The 11,485-nt window shown below is 41.6% G+C and overlaps 1 protein-coding gene across 3 annotated transcripts in view; it reads left to right on the top strand.

Moving 5' to 3' along the window:
• The window catches only part of pdss2 (prenyl (decaprenyl) diphosphate synthase, subunit 2), a 47,883-nt gene extending 39,727 nt beyond the window's left edge, over positions 1 to 8,156 (top strand). For all 3 annotated transcript variants that reach the window (XM_080784460.1, XM_080784462.1, XM_080784461.1), the window contains one exon: positions 4,184 to 8,156. In XM_080784460.1, coding sequence (XP_080640586.1) covers positions 4,184 to 4,339 — 156 coding nt within the window. In that variant the 3' untranslated portion in view covers positions 4,340 to 8,156. The remainder of the gene's footprint in view (positions 1 to 4,183) is intronic.
• Positions 8,157 to 11,485: the final 3,329 nt, after the last annotated feature.

Below are 11,485 nucleotides of genomic sequence, written 5' to 3' on the forward strand. Positions count from 1 at the left end.
AACAAAAAAAACAGTAGAAATACCACAACATAAATACTCTCTTGCAATTAAAAGTACAAAGTATTGGTTAAGAAGATATACTTACAGTACAATAAGTAAAAAGTATGCCCACTTCAGAATTTGTCAAACCTTTTCGAAAATAGCAGATGAAATATAAAAAAAAACAATTATAGCCATGTTTAGTTTAGTTTTTTTTCTATTCTAATTTTAGTTATTTTGTTAGTTTTAGTCTTATACTACGGTATTATATACTTGGCAGACTAGTATCCTTTTCACGGTTACGTGCTAGGCCCATTTCGCACACGAAACCTGCTCTGGCCACATTTATTCAGAAACACTGCGGGGTTGGCAAGAGGGGCCACCAGAGAAGGAGGCTGTCCTCTTCTCTGTAACCAATATCAAAGTTGAGAAATGAGCTTTTTACAAAGTCAACGCATGAGAGGGAAGAAGGGGACCGATAGGGGTGCAGGAGGAAGAGAGACCGAGGCAACAGGGGAAGGGGTCTGACGCGATGGAGGTGGGGATTGCGGGGGGGTTATGTAGTCGGGTCTGAAACCAGAGCAGGGCGGATTGGTTTCCGAGGACCTATTTGTGGAGGAGACACTGAGGCTCAGAGACAGTGGCATTGTGAGTGAATCTCCTTCAGCACGGGGAGAGAGGGACATGGGCAGAAGTTTTTCAGAGAGTACGTGAGATGTCAAATGAGGGACACGGGACGGAAAGGTGAGAGCAGGAGAGACGCAAGGGACGCCGGGGCGAGGAAAAACGTAGAACATTATCAGTGAATTGCTCGGAGTGGGATTACTGCAAATGACACACACACAGCTACAGTAGTTATAGATGCTTAGATGATGCATACACGGCACACATAATATACTATATCGCTGCTGTCGGGAAGAAACCACCGTGACCTAACTGTTAATATTTTTCAGAAAATGAAAAATATAAAAATTTCAGGAAATTATTAAACGTATATACAATACTGCCTCATCAAAGTTGGCGCTGTGACTTTATATATTGTCAATAACTTGCATGAGAGGGGGAGAGGTGGTGGAGTTAGCTGTTTTTGCACAGTTTGGTCCAATAGTGTTAAGGTTTTGTCCGAAGCACCTTTTACTACTTTTCATTGGTTCAGTATTTTTTTAACAAACACACAGGATGTTCAATAGTGCTGGTTTATGCCACAAAAAAGATTTAAAACCGCAAAAATGGAGTTAGGTGGTTTCCTCCCGACAGCAACGATATGTATATCATATTTAGACATAAAACACATGCACACAGCACCTCCATGCACCTACAATATATAATTGTACTTTTACTTGCATATCGTCTCTGTCGGGCAGAAAGCTCTATTATGTGACCAGATTTGACTAAGACCCTGCCATCGTGCAAATTCCAGCTTTCCACCAGAAATACTTTTTTCTTTTTTAAATGAGTTAATAGCACAGGCAGACTCTTCATATACTAGAGCATGTCTGAAATAAGTGTCAGAGCTGAAATTGACATGTAAATATGAAAGAAATGCTTAAACATGTAGCTAGGTGTGATGTTAGAGACTGCAGAAGTATAACCTTTCAAGCCTGTTTTCTAAAACACTTTTCTGCAAGCCATTACTCAATAAGACATATCTCCAAAACTGGTGGGTTAAACTGAACAACCAATGTCAATTTGAAGCTATGATTCCCTGCTTTCATATGGCATGAAAAAAAAAAGAAAAGTCAGTCAGTCCCTCAGTCAAATTTGGTCACATATGTCCCAAACTGTTAACTTTTCAGGACAAATTCAAAAGTAGCAGATCTACAAGCTCAAGACCTGTCGCTTCGCACCGTATTTCAAGCTTGCTACTTTCGATGCTTTTATGCGATGCTGTAGTATGATAAAAAAACACTAAAAGTTAAAATATGGAGATGTTTCTGCCCAGCAGCATCGATATGAGATGTTTGAAATTCGAATCTTATAGCCTGCAGTAGGTCACAATTACCCAGAAATGTTCCCCACATACATACTAGAGTAGACGTAGTCTCGCACAGCCAGGCGATCTCCCCAGACAGACGTATCTGCCGGCGGAGATCTCTAATGGCCTGCCTACGTGAGACTAGAGGAGATGTGAAGCTGCGTGGAAAGAAGCCATTGAGAGGGGCTGTAGGGGAAGAAGAAAAAAGAAAACGTGGCTATCAAAGTAATGAGGGGATGCAGCATCAAACGGAGGGTCATAAGGGGAAACATTAAGAGAAGCGGGATGCCGCATGGAAAGAAAGAAATAACGTTAAGTAGATGAAGGTGGTGTGTTGTGAAATGAAGCATGCAAGGCCTTCTCCCTCAGCTGAAAAGAAAACCAGGCCGGTACGTACGGTGCTATTCGCCTGCCCATAGTAAAAAGAACTCTGAAGACTGTACACTAAAGTTAAAGTAACACTATAAGGATTTAATTGTTTTCTTTTTTCCTCTTTTGCATTTTTTTTAAGGGAAGGCCTACAGGGCTGTCCAACGACCAGCTCCAAAATGTAATTAAAGTGCCCTCAGCAAAATGATGTCCCAAGTTCCCAACAGAGGATAGATACCTCCATTTCCTTGTAGCTTGCATACTTATAGTACTGCCTTCTAGGAAATAAAGAATCAAACCCTCCCTTTTCTACCCATATTGCGTGTGCGTGCGTGCAAATGTCAAGCCACAGATATACTGGACACTTGCTGGTATTGCTGGTATCTTTCTAAGTGCCGCAGGCACCCACTTACTTGGGTCTATTCTCTTCTTGGATACTGTTCTATATGCCGAATAAGATTCTTCCCCCCCAGAACAACAACAATGTACATCGACTACATGAACCATAGCATCCTTATTCTGGGGAGATTATAAAATTGCCGGCCAAAAATGGCAGATCTACAAGCACACAACATGTCACTTTGTGTTTGTACAGTAGGTAGTCAATTTTCCCTGACAATATTTTGTATCCAGGGCAAAAAAGGAGGGGGCTTTATTATAAACCACTGAAGACCCCGTTCAACGAAATAGCTCCGTTCTAAGTGGTTAAAAATGTGTTTCTACAGACTATGCTTTCAAAAGCTTGTAAAAAAAGACTGGATTTGGCATCCCCCTGTCCCTTCCCTCAGTCTCATCATACCTGTCCATCTGTTTTGCTAATTTGAGCAATCATTATAAAGAAGTAAAAACTACGTCATGACAACAATGTTGGAGTATCTAAGACAGCCACTGAAAAAGAAGAGGAAAAACAGTTTGTATACTACTAAAACAAGCGTGTACTCCTTGTAGTGCGGCTGTTTTCGGCAAAGTAGTTGGGAGTAGAGGGAAAAAAGGAGGGAGCCAAGTATAGATCCTTGGGGGACCCAATTGTACTAGTACAGTACTTAAGTAAATGTATTTGGTCACTTTCCACCACTGAACATGACCTCTTTAACGTATTGGAGACTGCAAAAATGCGACCCGGCCCTACATGTATATACATTTCATTCCATTTGAAAATAGCCGATCTACAAGCTCACAATGCATTGTGACTGATGCGTTGTGAGCTTGTAGATCTGCTATTTTAAAAAGATTTTTATACATTTAGCAACTTGAAATGGGACACTCTGCACAATGAGTACTTTTACTTGTGGTACTTTTATGTAGATTTTTATGCCAATACCTTTGTACTTTTACTAAAGTACATATTGACTTTAACTTGTAACAGAGTCAATACTATATTGCAGTATTGATACTTTTACTTAAGTAAAAAAAATTAAGTACTTTTTCCACATCGTCTACAACATTATTTTAATGTTTTTCTGTGGCTTTCGCCTTTATGTAATATTTTTATGGAGGGATAGACTGACAGGAAATGGGGAGAGAGATGGGGGGGGGGTGGCATGCAGCCGTCAGGATCGGGAGTCGAACCCGCGGCACACTGCCAGACAGCCTGGACCGCTGACCCACGGCCCAGGCCACCTACAACAAATGTAGACAAATGTACAAATTTATCAATTGTTGTATAATCTGTTGACGATTTAAAAAATATATATTTTTAAAGACTGTCACTATAGGTCATTAAAATTAACACTCTGGATTTTACTGGTTACGGTCGAATGAAGACAAAAAAAATGTTCTTAATCTTCTAATTTAAAATAATTGATTGTAATTGTATGTCTGGATAATTCATGCCGGTGCCTTTTGTGTTCCTCTTAACAGCTGTGGGCGGTCATCAAGTCGGAAAAAGGTGTGCGCTCGGCGCTGGACTTGTGCGGTCACCATGGCAACAAGGCTCTGGAGGCCATCCAGGCTTTCCCTTCGTCGGAGGCACGCTCCGCCCTGGAGAACATCGCCTGCGCCGTCACCAAATTCTGACCCGACCCGGACTCGCCGGTGCTCCCCTTGTTCTAACGGTACCGTCTCACCACGGGGACGAAAAGCGTCAAATGGACAGTGACACTCGTTTTGTTTTGGGTTCTATGCACACAAAATAATTCTTCCTACTTCCGGGCCACTTCCCTACTTCCTTCACAGATGTTACCAATTATACTAATTAAGGCTCCGTTCTATTTAGTGTGCAGTGGTTATCAAACTTTAATTTCAAGGACCCCCAGAACTCTGAGAGTGTACAAATGAGTGTCCATTTGGTTCCATCTGTACACTCCATTGTACACTTGGGAAGGGGCCCAAGTTCTTTTCAAAATGTCTGCTGTGCATATAGAGACCATTGCTGCTTAACCCCCTGCTCTTTTTCACCAGGGTTGGGATCCGGAAAGGGGAATCGGTTCCATCACATCTGGAACGCTTTCCGTAACGTATTTTTATTTATTTTTTATCACAGAGATAGAGCTGGCGTAATGGACTTCATGTGTGCTTTATTACAATTACAAAGCCAGTTTAAATTTCAAGGACCACCACTTGAGAGTTACAGACCTGTAAGGGTCCATTTTTTGGAATCCCCTATAAGGAATCATTAAGCAATCAGAAAAGGATCCCAACCCTAGGGAGTGGAGGGGGGTGTAGACCACTGGTTCTGGTCAGTGGCCTGATGGATATATTTTATATGAAACTGGGGGGGGGGGTCCTTGACTCGTAATTAGAAAGGATGGTCGTCACTGGCGTAGACGACCACGCGTGTCCTCCGATCAGCGGGACGTCGCCAGCTGCTTCATTTCGCCCTGATTGTTTTGCCGCGAGGGCGTAACACGCATGGAGGAACTTTACCAATGCCACTCCCCACTGAACAGGCGCCCGGCCAGACCCACCTGTAGGAGTCAAATGGTGTAGCGACGGATATCGCCCGCCGCGAACACAGCCAATTGGAGCGAGAAGGATTTGAATCCGAGTCTCCATGGGTGGTGGCGGGTAGGAATGCTTCCCCTATGCGTCACCCGGACAGACGCAATAAACAGACTCTTTAAGACTTCTTTGAGCCAGGTGGCAACTCGATGTCTGAGAAAAAACTGATCTCTTTGGCTCTGTCACTTTGCAAAACAGCCATTGCTGGCTGTTTTGTCATTAAAGAAAAAAAGAAAAAAAAAACTTCGACCCATCCATCATCGTGTCATTATGTTGTCTGTGTCGCCTGATGATCGTGTTTGTCCCAGCACTGGTGTGTGTATGATCAAATCAACCCGGGGTGGGGAAAGGTCATGCTGCACGGCCCCAACCCCCCCCCTTCCCCCCAACCGCCCTGGCCCAGCCTGCAAGCGTATTGCAGCTCCGCCAGCAGTAATTATTAATGAAGAGACTTGAACAAATGGACAGGAAATGCAGCGGTATTGATTGGGCCGGCTGCCCTGCACTAAGCTGCGTTGGCTGGCGCCAGGCTGGTGGCCTGTGGTTTCCCAGGCTGCTGTCTGTGCCGCGGAGCGGAGGGGGGACAGCCAAGGTGTGAAAGCACACTGGAGGGGGCAACAGCAGCACCACTGGCAGCTGTCTGTCACATCCATAGCCTCCCCCACACCCCACACACAAGCTGAAGGACAGACTGCTGCTGGGGAATTGGAGGGGTGAGATGGGATAAGAGGAGGGTGTGGGGGGTGTAGAGCAGTGTTTCAAATGGGTCACGAGTAAATATACTATTTTCTTTGACGTTTCCTATATTTAGAAATGCATACCAAAACATTTTCACACGTTCCTAAAAATAAAATGAATAAATTATATATATATATATATTTGTAAAACAATTTAATGTTAGCTTTTAGATCAGCTATTTTCCACTATTATTGATATAATTTGTAATGTAATATTAGTATTTATTTATTTTACGTTTGGGTCCCGTGGAGACACCTAATGTATCGTTTTGGGTCCGTCTCATGCCGAGAAGGTTTGGGAACCCGAAAAGCAGCAGTGGGGGACAAGGAGAAGGAAAGGGCAGGAGAGAAGATTAGCAGGTGTCGGGACATGAGGGGGAGGGTGGTCACACGAGAGAAGCACAGCGAAGAGTACAGGCTGAACGTTGACTGTAGGAGGACAGGCATTGGTGGGACAGGACGTCGTGTAGAAGAGACGGATTGATATCCTCTTAGATTTTGGATTTACGAATATTATGGCATAAGACGAGTATTGTCTTTTCATCATTCGCGACGCATTGTGAAGTCGTAGTTCTGCTATTTTAGAAAGAGTTGAAAAGACAATTGATATTGTCATAACAGCGATGGGGGTATTTGTTCAAAAATATGATTTTGTCAGGTAGTACAGTAGTAAACCCACCAGGGGAGCAATGGTGAGTTATGTGTGTTATACATATATTAGGGCTTTCACTTCTAGTGATTTTTACTAGTAGTTGCCTAGTTTACAACTAGTCGCTGACTAGTTTAACTAGGCCTACCTAAAAAAAGTTTTATTTGTTTATATAATATTTGTACATTGGTGACTAATCTAGCTGATCTTGAGGCCTACAAAAATGGGAGGATTTTTATTTATTTTTATCAACTATGTAGTACCAACTAGTGGATTTACTAGTTGACTAGTTGCTTAAAGCCCTAAAAAACAAAACAATTATTTAATTAATTAATTAATTAATTATATAGATAGATAGATAGATAGATAGATAGATAGATAGAGTAGGAACAAAGACAAACCTCCAGGAAGAGTAAAGGTGTAACTGAGGATTGGTTGGACGAAGAGCGAAGAAGCTGGTATTTCTTTTTTGGCTGGAAAAAAGAGGTGGATGTAGCCTTTCTAGTGAGATCAGAGCTGGCCCACAACATGCATTGGGAGGGGCAGTGTCTAAAAAAAAAGCAAATGCATGTCTCTTTTGCCTGCTTATTTTGGTCCACTTCCTCTAGTGGGTTTTCCGTTTCCACTGGTTGGGTGTGATGGGTACAGCCAGGCACCACAAACATGCCAGGGAAAGCCTTGAGCACGTAATGAAATATATCCCCACCTAAAGAAGATTTATTATACCATGTTGACAGTGACAGACTGACAGTGCAGGGAGTGCAGATGGCATGGGGGTGAAAACCATCTTAATGTTAAGATATAAACAGTCTTAAATTGAGATTTCTCATTTTCTTTTATGTTAGAAAGGCCAATTTTGTTTTTCTAGTAGTTGTTGATATTGTTCTAAGATTGAAGGCGCCACCTGAAAAACATTTTAATTAAAAGCCTCTTAAAGGGGGTGTCAGTGATTTCAGTCAAAAACCCTTAGGTTTCGTTTTTGCCTTGGGACACAAGCTTTCATCCAATCAGGATAGAGAACAAAAACGAAACCTAAGGTTTTTTGACCCCCAGGGGTTAACTGGGGACAGGGAGGAACTCCTTATATGGTCAGCACACTCTATAGTAGAGAGGATTATCACAACAAAACAAAAAAATAAGTGATATTTGAATTAAGTGAAATCACTGACTCTACCTTTAAGCACTGAATATCGTCTGTCGGGTGGAAACCTCATATGTCCAAAACTGTTTATATTAAAAAATAGCAGATCTACAAGCCTCAAAGCGCTTTATTTTTGCTGCGTTTCGAGCATGTGGATCTGCTACTTTTGAGGCAACACAAAAAGTTAGAATATGGAGGTAAGACATTTCTGCCGGACAGCAACGATATGCTTCATGAACATAAGCTCATTCAATGGTGCAACCACACCAAACTTGTTCTTCTGTGCTGGTGTTGAGTATTTGTTCATGAGGATTTTGCTGTGTATTTTCTAAAGAGCACATTTTTCCCAAGTACCCTAGGGGGTAACGGAGCACACACAATTTTAGAATGCAAAAAATGTGTGGTGGAGTCATATTAGACTTTCCATCAGTCCTGTTATGAATGGGCCCCGTCAAATAAACACCTGTTAATATTACCCTGTGGCTTGACTGTGATTGATGAAAATCATTCTCCGGCGATGGGAACAGTATGCCTGCTTTCCCCGCGCCGGCACACACGAGCATATTGGCCAAAAATGACACTTTAACGAGCTCTTCTGTGTTAAGTGCTGGATCCCAGCCCCTCGCTGCAAAACCTTCGCTTCGGTGACCCTGGACCGTGGCTTTCCCTTCCACAGGTCTGGCGCGCTTCATTGCGTGACAGATCAGACTGCCATCCAGACAGCTCATTAGCCAAATAATGAGAGCCGCGCAGCCGCACGTTGTCTTATTATATCATCTCCATATCGACATATCTGTGGTTAGTGACAGAACATTGGGTGCCAGCGTGTGCGTGAAAGTTAAATGGCTGATGATTAAGGTAGAATTATTGCACAAGGAGATGTTCCGGAGTTCACCCCGTATCCACGGTACTGACCAAAATCTCGATTATCTAAGGAAAACCCAACGTAGTTTATGATGAAATATACTATATTAGATATATTTGCTTTGCTAGTAACAGTTTCTTATTAAATTTAATCACATGGTGAGCCCTTTCTTTGCCATGTCTGCCCATTTGTCAAGATGAGATTGTGCTCGATAGAGATTTTAATATGTGGAGCTCAATAGAGACGTTCATTATGCAGCGCTAAAGGAAGACGTGTTATTACGACTGCAAACCCAGAAGCTTTACTTTTTGGCATGTCAGTGCACTTCTATCATTCTCCATATGCAGACCATCTTACCATATACTGTAAGTTAATGTCAAGGTGCTATCTAGGTGCAACTTCCAATGGCAGCCCATTCATACAAACAAAAAAGTCCTATCTGATAGTCTTAAACAACGACAAACTCACCAACATTGCAGCTGTAAGGAAAGCTTGAATTATTCTCTTTCTATTGTGTGTGTATCCTTGTGTCCGAGCACGGAATGTGTGTGTGTCCCTGTGTCCGAGCACGGAAATAGCATATTGTCACCACCAAGTGTCACTGTTGCACCAGCACCACTCACTTCAGACGGGTCTGATCCCCCCCCCCCCTCTCCATTCACTATGCAGCAACAGTTCTGACAGTCGCCCACGATTCTCACCCAGTTGCTCATCAGCGGCTACTAGTTAGTTACCACCTGTAGTGTCCTGTCTATTAAGAGGATTTATAAATAAAGCACTATGGCTTGTTGTTTCCATTGTGGTACATCATTATAATATTCAATTCAACAGAACATTTTAACGCCATACAAATGTAGTGCTAGTATTTGAATGCACTTCTCGTTGTGTCCAGCAGATGGAGTCAGTGAGTTGTGAACATTTCAATGAGCAGTGTTTAGTATAAATATAAGTTCCCGATTGTACCTTACATGCCAGTGTGGCGCAGTTGATAAACCGGGGGTTTGTAAACAGGACATTCAGGGTTCAAGTCCCCTGAAGAACATTTTCAATGTCCATCTAAATTCTAAAAGGCTGGTTAAATTTAAGTCCCAGATTGTACCTTACAGCCCAGCAAGGCTCAAAAGATACATCTGAGGTTTACAATCCAAAGGTTACTGGTTCAAAACTCAAACAAAACTAATACTCAACCAAAAACTCAAACAAAACTCAAATAAACTCAAACAATACTAAAAATCAACAAAAAACTCAAAAATGAGTCAATATAAAAACTGAAACAACAATACAAACAAAACATGTCAAATAACAAAACAAAAGCAGTGATGACAAATACAGTGATGACATTTTTCCAATTTATCTTGTCTTGCATCTTTGTCCAATCTTTCACTGTAGAGCATGCAATAGCATCATTTCTGCATGAGCTATGGTGGTGCAATGGTTAAAATTCAGACCTAGCAAACAGAAGGTTCTGGGTTCAAGTCCAGCACGGGCATTTTCCTCTTTGCATCTTTATCCAATCTTTCACTGTAGACTGTGCAATAGCATCAATTCTGCATGAGTCATGGTGGTGAACTGGTTAGTACACTGGCCCTGCAACCAGAAGGTTCCTGGTTCAAATACAGTGATGACCTTTTTCCAAGTTTGTACTCTTGTACCTGTATCTCTAACCTTACAGTGCGCAAAAGAACAGGTTAAGTATGAATAGATAGATCTGTCAGTGTGGCGCGAAAGATAAACCTGGAACTTAGAAACCAGAGGTACAGGGTTCAATCCTAACATTTTCACTGTCCATCAAAATTCTAAAAGGTGGGTTAAATATAAGTCCCAGATTGTACCTGACAGCCCAGCGTGGCTCAAAAGATACATCTGAGGTTTACAATCCAAAGGTTACTGGTTCAAAACTCAAACAAAACTAAAAGAAACTCAAACTAAACTAAAAATCTACAATCTTCACGTATAGCGCGCCGTTTTTCATCATTTTTGAGGATTTGAAAAAAATGACAAAATGACAAAAACGATGGGTTATAGCCCATGTTTTTTTAAATTAAAGTTAGCCTCGTTTCTCATCATTTTGGACCATGGGCTATAGCCCATATCGTACGGCATACTATAGCGCGCCGTTTTTCATCATTTTTGACGATTTGAAAAAAATGACGAAATGACAAAAACGATGGGTTATAGCCCATGTTTTTTGAAATTTTGAAAAAAAAAGTTAGCCTCGTTTCTCATCATTTTGGACCATGGGCTATAGCCCATATCGTACGGCATACTATAGCGCGCCGTTTTTCATCATTTTTGAGGATTTGAAAAAAATGACGAAATGACAAAAACGATGGGTTATAGCCCATGTTTTTAAAATTTTGGAAAAAAAAGTTAGCCTCGTTTCTCATCATTTTGGACCATGGGCTATAGCCCATATCGTACGGCATACTATAGCGCGCCGTTTTTCATCATTTTTGAGGATTTGAAAAAAATGACGAAATGACAAAAACGATGGGTTATAGCCCATGTTTTTAAAATTTTGGAAAAAAAAGTTAGCCTCGTTTCTCATCATTTTGGACCATGGGCTATAGCCCATATCGTACGGCATACTATAGCGCGCCGTTTTTCATCATTTTTGAGCATTTAAAAAAAATGACAAAATGACAAAAACGATGGGTTATAGCCCATGTTTTTTGAAATTTTGGAAAAAAAAGTTAGCCTCGTTTCTCATCATTTTGGACCATGGGCTATAGCCCATATCGTAAGGCATACTATAGCGCGCCGTTTTTCATCATTTTTGACGATTTGAAAAAAATGACAAAATGACAAAAACGATGGGTTATAGCCCATG

The sequence above is a fragment of the Protomyctophum bolini genome (genome assembly GCF_963924005.1).
Source record: "Protomyctophum bolini genome assembly, chromosome: 15".
Classification (NCBI taxonomy): Eukaryota; Metazoa; Chordata; class Actinopteri; order Myctophiformes; family Myctophidae; genus Protomyctophum; species Protomyctophum bolini.